The 20230-nt window shown below is 41.2% G+C and overlaps 1 protein-coding gene and 1 long non-coding RNA gene across 2 annotated transcripts; one reads left to right on the plus strand and one right to left on the minus strand.

Moving 5' to 3' along the window:
• Positions 1-2580: 2580 nt before the first annotated feature.
• On the minus strand, positions 2581-3286 carry LOC122002932. The gene is made up of 3 exons (XR_006117750.1): positions 3104-3286; positions 2790-2947; positions 2581-2657 (listed from the first exon to the last, which is right to left on the minus strand). It is a non-coding gene; the product is annotated as an uncharacterized LOC122002932 (long non-coding RNA).
• A 648-nt stretch (positions 3287-3934) lies between these two features.
• On the plus strand, positions 3935-4941 carry LOC122002931 (gibberellin-regulated protein 6-like). The gene is made up of 4 exons (XM_042558332.1): positions 3935-4085; positions 4158-4202; positions 4279-4312; positions 4580-4941. Exons 1-4 carry the CDS (start codon positions 4011-4013, stop codon positions 4759-4761), a joined length of 336 nt encoding a protein of 111 aa, XP_042414266.1. The 5' UTR covers positions 3935-4010; the 3' UTR covers positions 4762-4941.
• Positions 4942-20230: the final 15289 nt, after the last annotated feature.

The following is a 20230-nucleotide window of genomic DNA, read 5'->3' on the forward strand; positions in this document are numbered from 1 at the left end:
TTTTGTTTTTTTTATACTCCAGTATCCAATTCATCAAATTAATTTTGGAAGTAATGAGTTTCTACTATCAAAAGTTTTCATTAATTATCTGGATAAATTAAAAAATATAAATAATTCTTGAAGAATGATTAAGTACTATAAGTAATTTAAACTCCTTGAATATAATATATCTTAAAAAAATTGAAACACTTATTATTTAAGAAGTTCATCCTATTACTTACCATTGCCAGTGGGGCTGAAAATTAATCAAATGAAATGCCCATAAACAAACTAAGAGGGCAAATATTTGATGAGTTTCAAAATCGCAATAAACTTAGAAAAATAATATTAATTTTTTAATTTCACTACCTAATGACAATAATCTAAGCATTCAAGTAACTAGTAAGATTTCAGAAACATACAAAAATTAAAAATCATTGATAGGTGGAAGGTTGGCATGAATGATTCTGAAAGGTAATTTTAAATGATTTTCTTCAAACAAAAAGTAAAACCAAGCATGATATAAATCAAGTAAAATTTTATTTATTTATTTTTACAATTCAAACGTCTAAACTCTTTGCCAGCCTCTAATTCAATTATCATGTAAATTCATAATACAATTTACACGCATTCAAATATCTGACTTTTAAAATATTCGTCTTATTTAAAATTTAAATTAAATTTTTTTATTATTCTTTTAAGTGCTTTAGGAGATAAAATAAACACAAAAGTTAAGAACTTATGAAAACTCAAAAGAGAGATAAATCCGGTAATAAGTGATCTCCTAAGTAGGAGGATTATTTACTACAATCATGATCAAATACTTACCCATTGACGCAAGTCTATTAGTTGGATGCTAACTGAGTTAAGTCTTTGGGTATAAAATTTTAAGATTTTTTTTATAATTCAAGTATCTAACTCTTTAAACCAATTAATTCTAAAGAAAACCAACTTGATTTTATAAAAATTTTCTACCGACTACTAGGATAAATCAAGAAACACTCACAGAAACTCATCCAAACACTCAATATTCTTAAAGTTATCATCTCATTGAAGAAAAATCCCTCCATCACATCATAATTAAAATTTGACTCTTAAATACTTAGATAATCGCTAGAAAGACCTAGTACTTGATGGAAAGGAGGGAGATGCAATAAATAGGAGAAAGGAAAGTCATAATTGGGAGGCACATGAGTTGTTGGGAGTAATTGATTTTTCATGTGTAAGTGTAATTATATTGGTGTAAATGCTAGTGAATGTTAGTGGGGAAAAAAAATTAATTATCTAAGTTAAGGGAGTTGTTAGTGAATGTATGAGAGGGATTGGGTGGCTAGTGGAGGAATTTAGAACAAGGCCTTGGAATTCGTTGCCTAAAATGGTCCCAATCAAAGGATAAAGAATGAAAGTTTTGACAAGTGCAAAATTTAAGATAATAATTCACATGCCCATATATGGGAACACTTCAAAGCTTATTCATGAGAAAAAAGATCCTAGAATTTTCTCAACCAAGAAAAATTATATATATATAGAGAGAGATGGCCTATAATTTATCATACATCAAATCTAAGTGTTTTTTTTCCAAAAACTTCGAAGGATTTTTTTCTTGAAAAGTAAATCCTTTGCAAGGAAGGGAAAGGATCTTGTTTGATGACTCTTTAAGTGCAACATAATGGAGTTATTTCAACTAGTCCTTCCACATAAATCCTTGGATTATTCTAAATAGAGGTGCAAATAGAAAAGGATATGTAAATATTTTGATTTTTTTTTTAAAAAAAATTATTCCTAAGACATAAAATGGACTAAAAGCACTAAGAAATAATTTTAAAAAATAGACTACTAAGGATGGAACTTAGAACTAAGCTAAGTCTAACACTTATTATTAGACAAAGCACAACATGTGAGTTGAGATACTTGAGCTAGGCATCAACTTGTGAGCATTTTGTGTGGATAACAATAAATTTTCTAGTTGAACTATCAAGTCAATTAATAAAGAGCACGAACATCTTTACCTCTTTAGTTTAAAGAGAATTGAATAATAACCCACTTTGGTGTGGAAGAATCTAGCCCAATATCAAAATTGATTATAAATATGTGGGAAATAAAACTCTTAATTCTACTACAAAATATCTTTTTCTCCTTTCCAACAGATTTTTTTTTTCTACAACTCGATAATTTTTTTACCAACACAGTATCCAATTAAAATATGGTTATGCTGCTAAAGAAATGGGCTTCAAAGGGCCAATCTTCATCTCAAAACATGAAAAGGGCCAAAACCCATTGTAGATTTGGAATTGCAACTGTTATTTTTTTTTTTCAATTTATTCTAAGTTTTTATTCTTGACTCAGACCTGGTACAAATATTAAAAGTGAATTCCATAAATTTAGACAATCACTTAATTCAGTGGATAAGCTTGTTTATAGTGAAGGGGATGTTAAATAAACTGGATATATTGTGTGGTTGATGAACATTTGGTTGGATGAACCATAAAAATATTAGAACATCAAATGTTGTTCATGTCATAAATTTAGATTAATCATGAAAGAAAAAAGATTGCAAATTTGCAATACTATTTTATTAAAAATTCAAAACTTAAACTAGACAAGTGGAACAGTAATGAAAGGCATAACAAAACCTGTGTAGCTTTCAACCCATTAATGATGGTCACCCTTAGTGCAGCCTGTAAAAGGTAAGAGAATCAATTTAGATCTTTGTGAAAGCCGGATGGTGGTAAGAACAATCGTAAATGAAAAGGAAAAATAAAATAAAAGAAGAAGAATAGTGAGAGAAAACAAGAGGAGTCGTCTGAAACCTGCAACTTTGGGCATGTTCATGTGGCCACTGCATGTGGAGATATCATAAGAGTCGGCAAAATTAAAGAGCGCCGGGAGCTAATTAGTGCATTCATGTACTACTGCAGAGCAACAAAGTTTACTGCGGTCTCCTTCGGATCACCTCCATCATTCTCCACTATATATGAACAAGGAAAAATGCATAAAAAGATGGCAATCCACTTATGAAATATTTCTCCCTCTAAAATAAGAACAATAGCACAATAAAAATTAACCAAATCAATATTCATATTTTATCTTACATTTTGTGTAAGAAAGCTTTAGTGTTTCTAACCTTTTTCTAGAGAAATAAAAAGTTCACCTCTCTAGTGCTCGTATACACCATAAACATGAAAGAAATTCACAATTTTAGCTATCATTATGTAAAACTAAACTATATTGAAAATTACAGGAAAAAAAAATAAAACTTATTTAACATCACCAGGCACCACAAGAAAGGATCAATAGCTAGGTAGCAAAACACTGATTGTGTTGTTATGACAAACTACAAGCATGTGAAAAAAAGGTGAACTATGAGCATGTGGAAGTGTCTCAACATCAAAGGGGCCCACGATGGAATCAATGGAGTCCATATTTGGATGAGAATGATGCACACCTTGAGGGAGATTTACAGGGCCATGATCTTACAGCAATGGCAACAAGTATATTGGCAAGGATAACTTCTAAATTGTCTCCTACTTTTCAAAATGCACTTGAAACTCTCATTGACATTACACTCACCGGGGATTTTCATTTTGCTGTCAATAACCCTATTTATAAATTATCATCTCAATCACTCATTTAGGAAGATAAGACATTTTGATAGTGAACTAAAAAATTTAAAAGACAGTTTAAAGTTAATAAGCTTTTAAAGGGCATTTTTAAAGATTATTAATTGCCTATTAAAAATGAGAGACAAGTAGGGTCCACCTGACCACCCATATGCGATAATAATGCGATGGCAGAGCAGTTGGACACAGTTTGGCCTTCCATCATGTGCCGGACTGATACCAGCACATGCACCCTAGTTTTTCCATTGTCCACTAGGTGAGTTCTCTGATGCCACTTCACTTTATTTTATCATTTCCTAAAGACTCATGTCTTCCTCCATCTAATCTATAAATATGAACACTTTTGCAACTTCCCATCATATCACTTCTTCTCTCCATTATCTATTGATATCTCTATGCTTGGGAAGCACAATGGCCATGGCTAAGCTTGTTATTGTGCTTGTCATTGCTCTGCTAGCCATTTCCGTGGCTGGTTCCAGCCACAAGGTGACCTTCCATTCTTACCAAAACATATTCTACACAACTAAAAGTTTTCCTAAGTTAGTTGTCTTGTTCCAGGTTCTAGCTAAAGCTACTGAAGGTTCTTCAGAGCAATACATGCAGGTAATAATATTTGCTTCCACCAGACCCATTTTCTGGAGTAGGTAGCTATACTTATTTCTGTAACGATTTTTGTCAGGCATTGAATGGACAAGGATCCCTCAGGATCTATCGTAAGTTCTCTTAAGTTTTCTTCCTATAAATCAAGTTTAAGAAATGTTTCTAGTGTAATATTGGTTGCTTCAGCAACAAAAGAAGCAGGGTAGTTGAAATCATTAGATAGATCTACTAAAAAACTTAAAATAGATCAACTGAAATGCATAGATCCAGTTGAAACTCTAATAGAAGAAGAAGATGCAATATGTTTCAGACTCATTGGTCGACTAGATGTGTCAGTTTCTTTCTTTTTGGATTTTTAAGTGCTAAATGTTCTCGAACAGAGTGTCCATCACAATGTTCAAGAAGGTGCTCCAAGACGCAGTACCACAAGCCATGCATGTTCTTCTGTCAGAAGTGTTGCATGAAGTGCCTCTGTGTGCCCTCAGGCTATTATGGCAACAAAGGAGAATGCCCTTGTTATAACAACTGGAAGACCCAGAGAGGAGGACCCAAATGCCCTTGAGTCGAGGAGCATAGATTTGCTCTAACATATTGATATTGTTATCCTATTTTGCTGCACCTAAAAATGCGCCTATATTATCACAAGGCTGCCCGACTTACCTCAGTATGGTTTGCCAGTGTGGTACGGGGAAGTATGTCTTGTATTAAGAATCTATATTTACAATTGACTGTTAATGAGCTATGATTTATGTCTTGTGTGGAGAATGGAAAGGTTTCTAAAAGAAAAAGACTGGAGTACTAGAGTTGTAACACCCCATCCTTCTTACTACTGGGCTGTGAGGGCGGAGCGCTACTGGACTACTAACTTTACTTAACTAACATTTGCACACATGTTGATAGTAATTCCTAAAACTCTGGGAGAACTCAAAACATACAATTAACTAGCAGCGGAATACTAAATCACTCATCCAATACATTCTACTCAACTCTTTGTTAATAAATTCTTATGTTAAATCCCAAGGCTTCTATAGTCCAGGCATCACACATATATCCGCACCTCCTTGTTGCCTTCCTTTACTATAGCTTTTCCTTTCCTTTATCTGCAGTAAGAGGAAATGCATCTATAAGCAAAATTGCTTAGTAAGCGCTATCTAACTCACAAAATCTCGATATGCATGTACATATACTGAAAATTAAAACTGAATGCTCAAAAGGGAAACTACTCATGCTCATCTACTAGTAAAAGAAACAACATACTGAAATGCTAAACATGTAAAGCTACTCATGCTCTTCTAATAGCAAAGAACAATAAGCTAATCTAAATAATATGTTAGCATAAAAGAAAACTCAACTAGCTGTTTTTAAAACAAAATGAAACTTACTTCATTTGTTCTAAACTTATTCTTTTATTTCACTTATTTAAAAACTTCTTCTTTAATACTTTTATACTGATGTAAAACTTACTTTACTTGTTAAAAAACTTATACATATAATACTTCAAAATAATAATCAACTTCTCTTGGGCCCGACAACTGTGCTTTTACTTTTGTAACGACCCGACCCATTTGGCGGCCCATTTGGTGACCCTCGGGTCGTCGACCGTCGACCGTCGACCGTCGGCTGTACCGTTACTACTATGTTATCTAAACCTAGGGACGACTATGGGAGCCCAACCCAAGGACAACTGAGAGTCCAGCACAGTGCCACTGATAAAAGTAAAATACTTGTTATCTTTTAATACTTCTAATATATAATGCTTCGGCATTTTCTTTAGCCCAACCCAAATACTTATTTTTTGAAGGGGAGCCTTGCGCAACGGTAAAGTTGTTGCCATGTGACCAAAAGGTCACAGGTTCGAATCCTGAAAACAGCCTCTTGCAAAAAACAAGGGAATGTTACGTACAATGGATCCTTCCCCGGGACCCCGCATGGCGAGAGCTTCGTACACCGGACTGCCTTTTTTTTTTTTTTTGTTAATCCAGGACTAACCTTGAGATGAACAACCCAACTTGTAAGGATCACCATCAGATAAATTGGGAAACACAACATGTTAAACCCTAGTAGCCTAGGCATGTGAGAAATTCGAGAAACTGCGGGTGTATATTTCATCCGGTGAGTTTCGAACTCACGCCATTAGGTTACCCATCGTAAGTCCTTACCATGCGCCTTACCCCAATGGGCGCAAATTGACAGATCTAAGTTGAAAATGTGGATCCCTATGCCTAAGCTAGTATCATCTTGTAGACTCTACTAAACATAGTGTGTGTATTATAAAGTATGAATATGTTCAAAGGTTAACAATAGATTGTATACTTAGAAAGAAAAATTGAGTCGATTAAAGTAAAAAAATATAAAAGTAAAGGGAGACTTTAAAAAACAAGAAGTTAATATAAAATAATTTAACTGATTTAAATATTAGGTATTATACAAGATTACATATAGCTCAATAAAGAGATAGAAATTTATATAGCAAACCTCATATAATTGGGATTATCATGAAAATTTAATCTCGAAATTTTTATAAAGCTTAATTTTGATTTACTTTGATGGATAATTAGGAAAAGATGAAAAGAGATTGAGAAAAATAACACAAAATACATGAGTGATTCAGTAATTCCTACCCTCCTCCCTATGATGTGTTTCCATACTAATAACCAAGTTTATCTGTCCTCTCTCATGCGCTATTCAACTGCTCAAGGCTAATAATCACTCGTGATTTTCCTCTTCCATGTTGACCTTGGGACGGGCTAACATAGGCACTGAGGACGAGCGAATCACCTTTTGTCACCATACTAGTAACCAAATTGCCCTTACAAGTATAGCCGAGTTGGTACTTAGATGGTAGATTATCACATGAGAGTACGGATCAAATCCTCAAGGAAACAATCCCTTGGGGAATAAAATCCATCTCAACTAGAGAGGTCACTCAGTCACCGTGATTTACTTTGTTCATCTCACTATGGAGCTGAGGAACACTGAGGTGAGTGAGCCACATTTTGCCACATACTAATAACCAAGCTAGCCTAAGTACATCGTTATGAAAAGGTTTACAGAAAAGTTTCTGTGTGTAATTCCTACATTATGTGATTCATTTTGACCTCCGAATTTTGCAATTGAACGGCCTATTTATTCTCAATGAAAGTGTGGGCGAAGAAAATATTTGTATAGCATTTTCTTCTTTTTTCAATGCTACTATGTCTTCTTCCATCCCTTGAGACGTTAATCTATGCATGACCACTATTGTGCTCCTTTGGTAGTGATCCGGCAGTAAGAATGGGGGACCCCATTTAGCAGAGTCAACGCCACGAGGAGGTCGAAAGGTAAAAGGCCAACCAGAAGCTTGGCCGAGCTGATTATGATGGTGACGACCGGCGGAAGCTTCCGAGCAGAAGCGATACACCCCGGCGGGGAGTCGGGGTTCCGACGCTCATGATGAACAGTATAGCAGTGCCATGCGGATGGCCTGCTCGGCCGAAAGAATAAAGTATCAACACTGCGAACAGTCCCGAGCACACGACCAGGAAGCTCCCGAGCGGATCAGCACGTCCGACCGGTCGGACGTGAGGAAACCGCCGACCGGTCGGACGCTCGGCATGGAGACAAGGACAGAAACATCCTCTGACAGCAGGTGATACGCAGGATCTTAGGGCATGGGCTCACTGTCCCATCAGAGACATGCTCAGACTATAGCAGTAAGGGGTCAGACAAGCTCATCTGACAAGCCCATACTAAGGTATGGCACAGAACACGTGTGCACCTCGGTATGAGTGCACATGCCTCTTCACAGCCCTATATAAGGGTCCTCACCCTTCGCCGGAGGTACGCTCTCTCGCATGTTGGAGCCTCATATCTGCTGTCTGCTTGCCTGACTTGAGCGTCGGAGGGTCGTCGCCGGGGACCCCTCCCCGGCCCGACTTCTGTGCAGGTTCGCCGGAGGTCGGTGCAGCTGGCCGGAAATAGAGGAGAGCGCCACGTGCCCAGCGTCCGTCGATTCAGCGACTCGGACAGGATCAAATTGGCGCCGTCTGTGGGAACGCGCCTGTATCCGAGCGGAATAGATGGACGAGGCTGGATGACCTCACACCGTGATGCTCCCCCAGGAGAAACTCGACGCTCCAACGGAGGCAAGAGCAGCTAAGCTCGTGGAGCAACAGAGATAAAAGGCTCAAGCTGAGCAGATATCCGATCGACCCAGGAGGACCGACCGGAGAAACATTAGAAATGGGAGCAAAATAAGGGTCCAATCGGCCCTCAGGTGGGAGCAACTCCTGCCCCGATATCGGTCCGACAAAGGGGTCTTCATCAGGCGAGACAACTGGCCAATAAGTTTCGACAAGTATAACGTATGCTCCTCACTCCACGGGTATTCGGGAGTTGAGAAATTGGGTCATAGTCGTGCCGATCGATAGGTCAGTTCTTTCAATTACCTGTTGCTCATAGATTGGTAGTTTAAGAACTCCCGTGCCGCTCGGCCGGGAGAATATTAGCCGAGACCCGAGCTCGATGGGAAGCCCGTGCCGCTCGGCCGGGAGTGTATTAGCCGAGCCAAGAGCTCGATTGGAAGGCTCAATTCCGAAGGCCCCGAGCCGTTCGGCCGGAGGTATAATAACCGAGCCAAGCGCTCGACCAATGAAGGCCCCGAGCCGTTCGGCCGGAGGTATAATAACCGAGCCAAGCGCTCGACCAATGAAGGCCCCGAGCCGTTCGGCCGGAGGTATAATAATCGAGCCAAGCGCTCGACCAATGAAGGCCCCGAGCCGTTCGGCCGGAGGTATAATAACCGAGCCAAGCGCTCGACCAATGAAGGCCCCGAGCCGTTCGGCCGGAGGTATAATAATCGAGCCAAGCGCTCGACTAACGAAGGCCCCCGAGTCGATCGGCTTGGAGGGTTATATATTTACTCGTAAGCGAATGATCCGTGCTGTTCGGCCAGGCATAAATATTGTTCTAGCGCGGGATATGATACGAAGGCCAAGGTCGCTCGACCTGGTAAGGAGTTAGCCTTGAAAGGCCGACGAGTCCTGTCGTTAAAGATCGAGAGCCGCGCCGACCGGCTATAAATATCCGAGCAGAAGACCGTCTAGCCCAGACGTTAAACCGTAAAGACGAGCCGGCGTCTATAAACTCTCCGAGCGGAAGACCGTCTAGCCCAGACGTTAAACCGTAGAGACGAGCCGGCGTCTATAAACTCTCCGAGCGGAAGACCGTCTAGCCCAGACGTTAAACCGTAGACGAGCCGGCGTCTATAAATCCCCGAGCAGAAGACCGACGGCCGACGAGTCCCGTCGTTAAAGATCGAGAGCCGCGCCAACCGGCTATAAATATCCGAGCAGAAGATCGTCTAGCCCAGACGTTAAACCGTAGAGCCGCGCCGACCGGCTATAAATATCCGAGCAGAAGACCGTCTAGCCCAGACGTTAAACCGTAGAGCCGCGTCGACCGGCTATAAATATCCGCGCCGTCTAGCCCAGACGTTAAACCGTAGGCATGACGGCTATAAATATCCGGCGAAGACCGTCTAGCCACGGCGTTAACCGTAGAGACGGTGGCTATAAATATCGGCGAAGACCGTCTAGCCAGACGTTAAACCGTAGAGCCGCTATAAATATCCGAGCGGAAGACCGTCTAGCCCGGACGTTAAACGGAGCCAGCGTCTATAAACTCTCCGGCGGAAGACCGTCTAGCCGGATGTTAAGCCGTAGAGGCAGGCGTCTGTAAACTCTCGGCGGAAGACCGTCTAGCCAGACGTTAAACCGTAGAGCAGCCGGCGTCTATAAACTCTCCGGCGGAAGACCGTCTAGCCAGACGTTAACAAATGCAGAGGCGTCTGTAAACTCTCCGGCGGATGACCGTCTAGCCCGGATGTTAAACCGTAGGGGCCAGCGTCTATAAACTCTCCGGCGGAAGACCGTCTAGCCCGGACTTTAAACCGTAGAGCCGGCGTCTGTAAACTCTCCGAGCGGAAGACCGTCTAGCCCAGACGTTAAGCCGTAGAGCCAGCGTCTATAAACTCTCCGGCGGAAGACCGTCTAGCCCGGACGTTAAACCGTAGAGGCGAGCCGGCGTCAGAACTCTCCGGCGGAAGACCGTCAGCCAGACGTTAAACCGTAGAGACGAGGCGGCGTCTGTAAACTCTCGAGCGGAAGACCGTCTAGCCCGGACGTTAAACCGTGACGAGCAGGCGTCTATAAACTCTCCGAGCGGAAGACCATCTAGCCCAGACGTTAAGCCGTAGAGACGAGCCGTCAGGCTAACTCCGAGCGGAAGACCGTCTAGCCCAGACGTTAAACCGTAGAGACCGGCGTCTATAAACTCTCCGAGCGGAAGACCGTCTAGCCCAGACGTTAAACCGTAGAGACGAGCCGGCGTCATAAACTCTCCGAGCGGAAGACCGTCTAGCCCAGACGTTAAACCGTGAGACGAGCCGGCGTCTATAAATCTCCGAGTGGAAGACCGTCTCCGTCGTTAAAATCGAGAGACGGTATAAATATCCAACGAGCTCCGTCGTTAAAGATCGAGCCGACCGGCTATAAATATCCGCGCCGACGAGCTCCGTCGTTGAAAATCGAGAGCCGCGCCGATCGACTATAAATATCCACGTCGGACCCGCGATTGTGAACTTACTGGATGGAACTAAGGACGCCAAATAACGAGCGTTCGCAAGTACTAGATTAATTAAGTCCGATCGGCTATCGGTTTGCCAATACTTCGCATTCACTAAATGCAAACAGTATAGCCAATCGCTAAACGATATCAAGGAAATCGAGTCAATTGATTGACCCAATCGGTCGTCTAGTGGGAAACACGTGGAGCTTCACTGACTCTACGAATAAGCACCAAACAGACAAGAGACGACAATGAAGGGCAAACAAAAATACAAGGAACACAACTATGCCGAACGGCACGTACGAAAATTTTACATCCGCAGCGGATGAAATACTGAAAGTACTTGGAAGAACTCGCTTCACTCCGGGTCCTCAAAATTAAAAAAGGCGTCCGGGATATCGTCAATCATAGTCGCCAGATCTGAAGAGGGAATGCTCAGGTCAGCAGGAAGGTGCCCCCCCTTTTTCAAGTACGCCATGGTGACCTTGACCGCCTCGGCGAAAGTTGAGGAGACGTTGTCACCGAACTTTTCGCCGAACCGCTCCAAGCGGAGGTATTCTTGGCGCGCTGCTGCTAGGCGACTCGGCTCCCCCTCCTTGTACTTTCTGAGCGCCGCTCGGGATGCGATTAGTGAATCTTGGAGAACTTTTTGGTCCACCTCTGCTTTAGTGCGTTCAGCAGAGCGCTCATCCCGTTCGGCAGCTAGTTGGGCTTCTAGCTTCTTAGATTGCTGATCTAGGGCTCGGACTTCAACTTTCATCTTGTCCAGATCAGCAATCGCCCGCTTCTTCCAGCAACTGGCGCGCTTCACGTCTCCGTCGCGCTTTTTCACCAAGTCTCCAAGTCGGGCCACCTCTGTAGCCAGGTCGGCGGACTTCTTCTGTTTGGCCTCGAGGGCTTGTTTCTCCCGCTCGGCCGATGGACCCCCCGAGACTTGGAGTTTTTCCATGAGATCCTCCAGCTCGGCTAGCCGATGGCTAGTGGCGATTTGCTCGGCCCAATGCTGTAAGGGAAATAATAAAATCAGGGACCAAACAGTAGCAGGGCACAAGAAGAAAAATGAACCTACCTGAGTGGCCTGTTGCATGTGGTTATCGCCGAGCTGCTTAGGCGTCATGAGGGCCACCCGAATCTGGGCGTCCTCGAAAAGTTTGGCGAGCGGACCCGTCAAGGTTATTTCATGAACGGAGCTTGATGTCGATCGGCAGACAATAAATATTCCGCCGATGGGAATCGAAGGGTAGTCTTGACGGTCGGGTGGCCGGCCGGCACTTCCTCAGTCGCAGTCGCCTGGCCCGAGGACTCCCCTATGGTTGATGTTTCGCCCAACCGTCGTAAGCGACGACGAGTCCGAGGAGGAGAGCCAGAGGGCTGTGCGGTGGGCGAGGCCACTGAGGTCCCGATCTGCGACGGCGTGCGATCTGGCGAAGCGACCTCGATCGGCGCCTGTGGTTCGCCCTCTTGGGTCGGCGGAAGGCTGGGGTCTCTTCGACGTTTCCGCCGAACTTCCAGTGGTGAATCCCCGGCCTGGGGGACTCCCAACTCGGCTGGAGCAGAGGAAACAGGATCCGCCTCAACCTCCGTTGAAGCGGATTGGGTAACTTCTGTTTCAGGGGCGGACTGTGTCCCCCCCTCTCCTGTAGCTACCGGGCGGCTGGGATTAGACCCCGCTCGGCGAGTTCTTTTTTGGTAGCCGCCTCAATTTCCACGACTTTCAATTTCAGATGATCAGTAGCCTTGGAGCGCCACATGACTTCAGCTACAATGGAAGAAATTAAAATCAGTTAGACAAAAAAGGCGAAGAGAGTAAAAAGTCCTTACTCATGCGGTAGGGGAGATTGGCCCGAACGGGAGATAATCCAAAAATGTACAACACCCCCTTGAGAAGCAACTGGTCGATCTTGTACCGCTGACCGGACAACCAGTTCGCCGCATGTAGGTAGGCCGGATTGCTTCTGAATTTGCCGAGCTCCGGCTGGGTCGGCACAGCGGTCTGCCATTTGGTTCGGTATGCTGGCCGCTCGGGAAGTCGTATGTAGAAGAAGAACTACTTCCAGTGCTTGTTAGAGGTCGGCATATTATCAAAAACTTTTGAAGTCTATTCTACTTTGGAAAATAAAAGTGCCAACTCGGATTGTTTGGGGTAGAAGAAGTAGTGGAATATCTTGGGATCGAGGGGGATACTGTGCAGCCTAAAGAGGACGATCATCTCGCTTAGCAGCCTAAAGGAATTCGGCACAAGTTGGCCGAGCGGGATGCGGAAATAATTACAAACTTCCAAAATAAACGGATGGGTAGGAAATCTAAGGCCGCCCTGGAATTGGTCCAGAAAAAACAAATGGTACCGATCGGCGGGTTATGGGGCCGGTCGGTCGGGTCGGCTACCACTATTTCATGGTCGTCCGGGATCCCGTACGTCCGAACAAGACGCCGAGCGCGCTCCTCGTCAAATTTACTCTCCATGGTCATATACCAGGGACCGTGAACCTTAACAACGGGTACGGAAGTGCTCGCCATGACTAAAGTACCAAGAAAAAGAAAGAAGGAAGCCGAAAGAAACTCGGAAACGGAGGACAGATAAAAGTTCGCAAGCAAGGGGACGAAAGGAGTTCCCCGCGAAAGGGAAAGGCCGAACGAAAGGAAGGGAGAAGCTTACTAAGGGAAGATGAACGGAGAGGATCACCAGAAAGCAGAAAACCACCAAAAGGCAAGAACTAGGACAGACGGAACGACGCAGCCGTGGGCACCTTCGACGGAGGACGCGCAATTGAACAGAGAATGCAGCGTAAGGGCGAAGACGAAGGCTTTATGCGAACGAGGCTGGTCAGCCTCGTCCGTCGGATGCAGGTCACGAGAAACAAGGACGCCATCGGGTCGTCCATTTCAAACGGTGACGTGCCATCATAAGTAACGCTGCTGCCACGCGATGGTCGACACGTGGCACTGAGCAATCTGGCGCATTTAATGTGCACCATACCACGCACGCGCAGCCTTAATGGAATGGATTGCCGCCGTTCCCGAGGGGATTCGGACAGGCGGCAACTACGGCAGGCCGCATGAGTCACATCTGAGCGAGCGCCGAACGGCTGAATTTGGCGCACACGCCGAGCGGCCTGTGGATTACTTGTAAAACAAAGGGTGACGAGCACCCGCTCGGACACACAGTCCAGTCAGTCGGACTTAATCGCCTCCTTCGACTAGACTTGAAGAGGAGGCAAGTGATCCGGCAGTAAGAATGGGGGACCCCATTTAGCAGAGTCAATGCCACGAGGAGGTCGAAAGGTAAAAGGTCAACCAGAAGCTTGGCCGAGCTGATTATGATGGTGACGACCGGCGGAAGCTTCCGAGCGGAAGCGATACACCTCGGCGGGGAGTCGGGGTTCCGACGCTCATGATGAACAGTATAGCAGTGCCATTCGGATGGCCTGCTCGGCCGAAAGAATAAAGTATCAACACTGCGAACAGTCCCGAGCACACGACCAGGAAACTCCCGAGCGGATCAGCACGTCCGACCGGTCGGACGTGAGGAAACCGCCGACCGGTCGGACGCTCGGCATGGAGACAAGGACAGAAACATCCTCTGATAGCAGGTGATACGCAGGATCTTAGGGCATGGGCTCACTGTCCCATCAGAGACATGCTCAGACTATAGCAGTAAGGGGTCAGGCAAGCTCATCTGACAAGTCCATACTAAGGTATGGCACAGAACACGTGTGCACCTCGGTATGAGTGCACATGCCTCTTCACAGCCCTATATAAGGGTCTTCACCTTTCGCCGGAGGTACACTCTCTCGCATGTTGGAGCCTCATATCTGCTGTCTGCTTGCCTGACTTGAGCGTCGGAGGGTCGTCGCCGGGGACCCCTCCCCGACTCGACTTCTGTGCAGGTTCGCCGGAGGTCGGTGCAGCTGGCCGGAAATAGAGGAGAGCGCCACGTGCCCAGCGTCCGTCGATTCAGCGACTCGGACAGGATCAGGTAGTTTAGTTGATTAGACAAAGCAGAATGGGAAGGAAATTTCTGTTTGTTTGCCAAAATTAATCTATCACAGAGAAGTTAATGTTTCAATCTGTCTTCGCATGCACAAGCAAAAACAAAAAAAAGAACGAAAGAGAGAGGATTGCCGCACCTATAAAACTCCATTAAGCTGAGGTCGACGCCATTGGATGGTTCATAGCATCAATCGCGTGCTCAAACTCCATGTAGCCCCAAATCGCGTGGAGAGCGAGCACAGCACCGGCCGCGCTACCTCGCAACGAGCTTCTTGGAAGCCGTCACGCAACGTGAGTGGATCGGGAAGGAATGGCGAAACCCGATCGAAGATTGCGAGAGCTTTGAACGCCATGGCGGCAAGAGGCGAGGCGAGGCGAGGCGAGGCGAGGGAGAGGAGAATTAGAGATGCGAATTTTATATCTCCAGCCCAGGTCAGGTTGTGCAATTGGGCCGAGCCCAATATAAGTCCCAATCACCAAAGCACGATGGTTTCTTTTAATTAATGTTCTTTGCAAAGGAAATGTTAGATATTATAAATATTAATTTCATGGTGAATTATTTGATAATTACTTTCATAATTAATCATGTCAATTTATACAAATATACGATTTGATAAATATTTTTTTATAGTAATTGAAAATATATGGCGTGACATAGCAGGCTAAATCTATCGTCGGGACCTTTCCCACCAACTACAATAAGAAGTAAAATTTCTTGGACCACTTTTTATGGTATAAGGGATGTGTTACTTATATTTGTAGTCAGATTGTGGCCGCGATCTGACCGTAAATGATTGTGATCCCTGTCTCGGTTCATCGTCCCCATCAGGTTATAGTTTTTGTTCGGAACGGTCGGCCGAAGGCCGCTCGAAGGACATCCTCGCTCGACGCCCAGTAACCTGCCTATTTATCCACCACCGGAGGCCTCTGATTGACCTCTGGTCGCTCGCTCCGAACAAAAACTATAACCTACCGGAGACGGTGAACTCAAAAAGGGATCGCAACAATTTAGGTTCGGATCACGATCGTGATCCGATCATAAATACGAGTGATATATCCCTTGAACTACGAAAAAAATAACCTAGGAGATATGTGATCCTACAATAATACTGCATTAATAATATTATTTTTGTGTTGTATTTCAAAAAATAGCACCACAATGATATTACATTTCAAAAAACAATATCATTTTAGTGAAGTATAAAATTAGCACCACAGTAGTATTTATTTTTGAAGTGCAGTACTGCAATAGTGATTTTTTTAAAAATTCAACACTACTATAGTGATGTTCTTTGAATGCAGCACCATAATGATTGATGAGATGGATAAAATGAAAATCAAGTGTGTCCTTGGGAAATCGATTATGATAAATATTAACAAATTGAATACATATATATTTATGAATTATGCTTAGGCCATAGTATTATAAATAAATTGTGAATGCTTGAACTATGTCCAAAAAGATGCATGGAGCGTAGAACCCTAATTGTGGAAGGGAAATAGTACACCTGAGAGAATAACTTGTGAGCTCAAAAGAAGAAAGCATCAACCTCAAGCTTAAATTTGGAGGTTCTCCATGTGGTGTGTCTGAAGCCTTACCCTATATTAGGAACCAAACACCCCCAAAAGAGAGGAGAAGAGAGGGCCCCCAAAGTTAAGGCACTCCTTAACTTTCACATTCTCATGCATTTCTTCATTAATGGAGGGGTAGTAATGTGGCAAAGTGCATTTAATTTGGTCGGTTAAGGGTAGGGAACCCCTTTATGAGGAGGGCCATGTCATACAATCATTAGGGTTTTCAAAATGAACCCAAGGGTTTATTAATTTGCAATGGTAAATCTAGTTTTAGGACTAGATTAGCATATGGAATGAGGATTCGGTTGATTTGTGTTGGATTTATTTATGTTAAATGTGATACGAAGATACCTCATGATGGGAGATTATTGAGGTAAGGAATATTGTTTTTTTTTTTTTTGTGTGTAATTTAGTTAGGGCAACTAGGGTAATTTATTGAATCGCGTAGTCAATTTTTCATAATATCAAATTACATACCTAAGTTCTATATTTACCAAAATAAGTCTTATTTCCATTATACTCTTCCTTCACCCAGGATCGATTGTTGATGCATCACCAATTAACTATTATATGAATAGTTGATTGTCCCAATCGATTTATACGCTTTTATACTCCATCTATGAACTCCAATTGAATGTGTCAATCAACTCTCAAAAATCTATAATTGTAAGAAGTGCAATTAGCTTAGTTGGAAGTGTTTTGAGGTGTCTCGAATTTAATATCCCAATCTTAATATTCTAATGTTTGAGGGCATATTTGCAAATAGTACAATGAGCTTGATTTGAAGTGTCTAAGACTATCAACAAATTTTGACCAAAGCTCATTAATGATGCTATAATATCTAAAATTTTAAAATCTCAACATAGTCTCAACTAGAGGAATTTTATGAACAATTTGGTAGTATTTATGAGTGAGTGTAACAGGACTAGATCTTCTAATGAATTTGTGATCAAATATCTCAAGGTCATATTAATTTCAAAAACTTGCATCTCTCAATGTAGATTGTGAAATCTATCTAAGGACATAATTACACTCAGGAGGATGCAAAGAGTACAGTAAACTTGATTTGAAGTATTTTTGAGACATTTAAAGTCATCAGTGAATTTTGATCAAAATTTATTGATGAACATATATTATTTAAAATTTTAAAATCTTGACATAATCTAAATAATTAGAAGAATCTTATAAATCCTTTGATCATGTTGATGAGTGAGTACATGAACATAGGTCCTTTAATGAGTTTATAATAAATTGTCACAAGATGGTAAATTTTTTAAAAATCTACCGCTCTCAATTTAAACGGTAAAATTCAGGTTTGACATGATTACATTTAGAGACTTTCAAAAGTGTAATGGTTCTAATTTGAAATGATTCTAAAGTTTCTAAAGTCATCATCGAATCGTGGGCAAAACTCGCCGATAGCATTATGAACCTCAAAAACACTTCAAAGCAAGTTAATTATACTTCCTGTATCTTCCTAATTAAGTTTAATCATGCCCTCAAATATGGATTGAAATATTAAGTTTGGGGCATCTCAAAAACACTTGTAGCCAAACTTATTGCACTCCTCATCGTTATAGTTTTTTTTGGCAATCAATTGACACAGTCGATTAAAAAGTTTAAGTAATTGATTGGTGATGCAGCAAGAGTAAGGAATGATAAAATGAAACATAGATACATAAATATAAAATTTAAGTCCACAATTTAGATATTAAAAAAAAAAGTTGAAGATGCACTTTAATTTCATTGCTTTTGTTTCTCCATTTGATAAACTAAATCAATCAAATTAGTTTTTTTCTTTTTCTTTTAGGCGAAGGGGATGGGATGGATGAAAACTCGATTTAGATTTTTTTTTCCAGAATATTTTCAGAGATTTTTTTTATCGTAATAGAGATTACAAAAAGGTGTTTTTTTTATCGTAATAGAGATTACAAAAAAAACAAGGTTACATATTAGTTTTTTTTATACCTAATTTATCTCATTATAATAAAAAAAATGGCAATCAAATGGGCACCCTAACTATTTAAAATATTTTCCACTGTTTTTTTAATTTATTGTTAGTTTTTACAATATTGTCATTCAGGACAATCAGACCCGAGGGGCTGTGACCCCCGGCTCTGTCTATGTCCGCCCCCATTTATATCTGTTCATATTCGTTAGCATATCTTTTCTTATATCTTAGTCATCTGTATTAATGACTTGTAATCATTCTTGATTTATTTTCTCTGTGTTGATCTAAGGGACAGACTGATGGAGGTACTGGGCGAAAAAATTATATTTTTTATCACATAATTTATTCTGTTACATAACTTTTGTTTATCATATGATGTTTCTTTAATTACATATATTTGCTTATATTATATATCGATGAAAGTTATACTATATTATATTAATGATCATTGTCATAATGTTTTTTTAGCATATGGTGTTAGAAAATAATTAAAAGATATTATAGGGGAATTTATAATATTTTCCTAAAAAGAGAATACAAATAGAATGTTAAGAGTGTAAATTATGAGAATAAATTTTTTTGAAATAATTTATCTAAAACCCAATGATACAAGAAGGAGTTTCGGCTCAATACGTGTAAGAAATATAAAACTTCTTAAGTAAATTAATGAAGAAACAAACGTCATATTTATTTCATAGAATTTTAGTTATAGGGAAGATTCTTTACGTTAGATGAGTAATCAAAATAAGTTTATATAAATTCATAGCATTTGCTTCGCGTATAAAGAAGAATTTTGAATATTTTCGCGTGTTCATATATTTCGGCTAAATTGAGATGATTTTTCCTCATTAGGTGAATTGTGAGTCGTTCACGGGTTGTTCACTTTATTTTTATATGAATTATACTCCTTTGGTACTTGGTCATGTCCATCAAATTCTACTCCTTTAGCGGTCGAAACCTCCCCAAGACCCCAACTCTGTTATCAGTTTCGTCCACTTACTTGTAGACACCTTCTAGCTCCTCTCCTGCCGTCTTTATCATGCGGCATTATACAACATATAAATAATTATTTTCATTATTTAGTATGTCTCCTAACCTAAAATCCTGGATCCGGACTTGCTGTCATTATTTTATTTTAATTTTATTTATTGGAAATAATAATAAATATTATCTAATTATGATTAATTGTGTAGAAATTAATAGATAGTTATACTTGTATAGTAACTTCTTGCTAGCTCAATAATATTATCATTTTTTGTTAATTTTATTTATTAGAGAATGATAACTCAATTAAAATAATATTTTAGTAAATAAAAGAAAGTAAAGAAACTTGGTAACACTCATTATATTTAAAAAAAAAACAACTGACTGTGTAAAAGATAATTGCAACTGTTATAACATATAACAATTGATTTTTAATTTTTTATATATCACAGTTGTTATTGGATAGCTTGTACGTCATATAGCAATTACCGTTAGTTACACAATAATATTGGATAAAAAGTATTTTTCAGGATAAAATAAATGATTGTTGTGACGTTCATTTATTTTATATTTAAAAAAAAAAACAGAAGCACTTTTCTCACGGCGCCCTTTTAATTTTTTTTATCATATTTATTGATTGATTGATTGTTATTTTTTTTCTAAAAATATATCCGGAGGTATCATCAAGAGGGTCCCACCTTCGCTGCCGCAGGTGATTGGATGATAGAGAGCAGCAGCACACGTGGACTCTGAGCCAAGTGCCAGGGCCAGTCAGTCAGTGACAGTAGACTCACTGCCATTAAATTAATAAAATTCAGAAAATAAATAAATATTATTAGCATTTTTTTTACCAAATATAAAAAATAATAAATTATTTTATTGATTTTATATTTCACGCTTACTGCGCGATCTGATTCTCACTGGC

This window comes from Zingiber officinale, chromosome 7A (assembly GCF_018446385.1).
Source record: "Zingiber officinale cultivar Zhangliang chromosome 7A, Zo_v1.1, whole genome shotgun sequence".
NCBI lineage: Eukaryota > Viridiplantae > Streptophyta > Magnoliopsida > Zingiberales > Zingiberaceae > Zingiber > Zingiber officinale.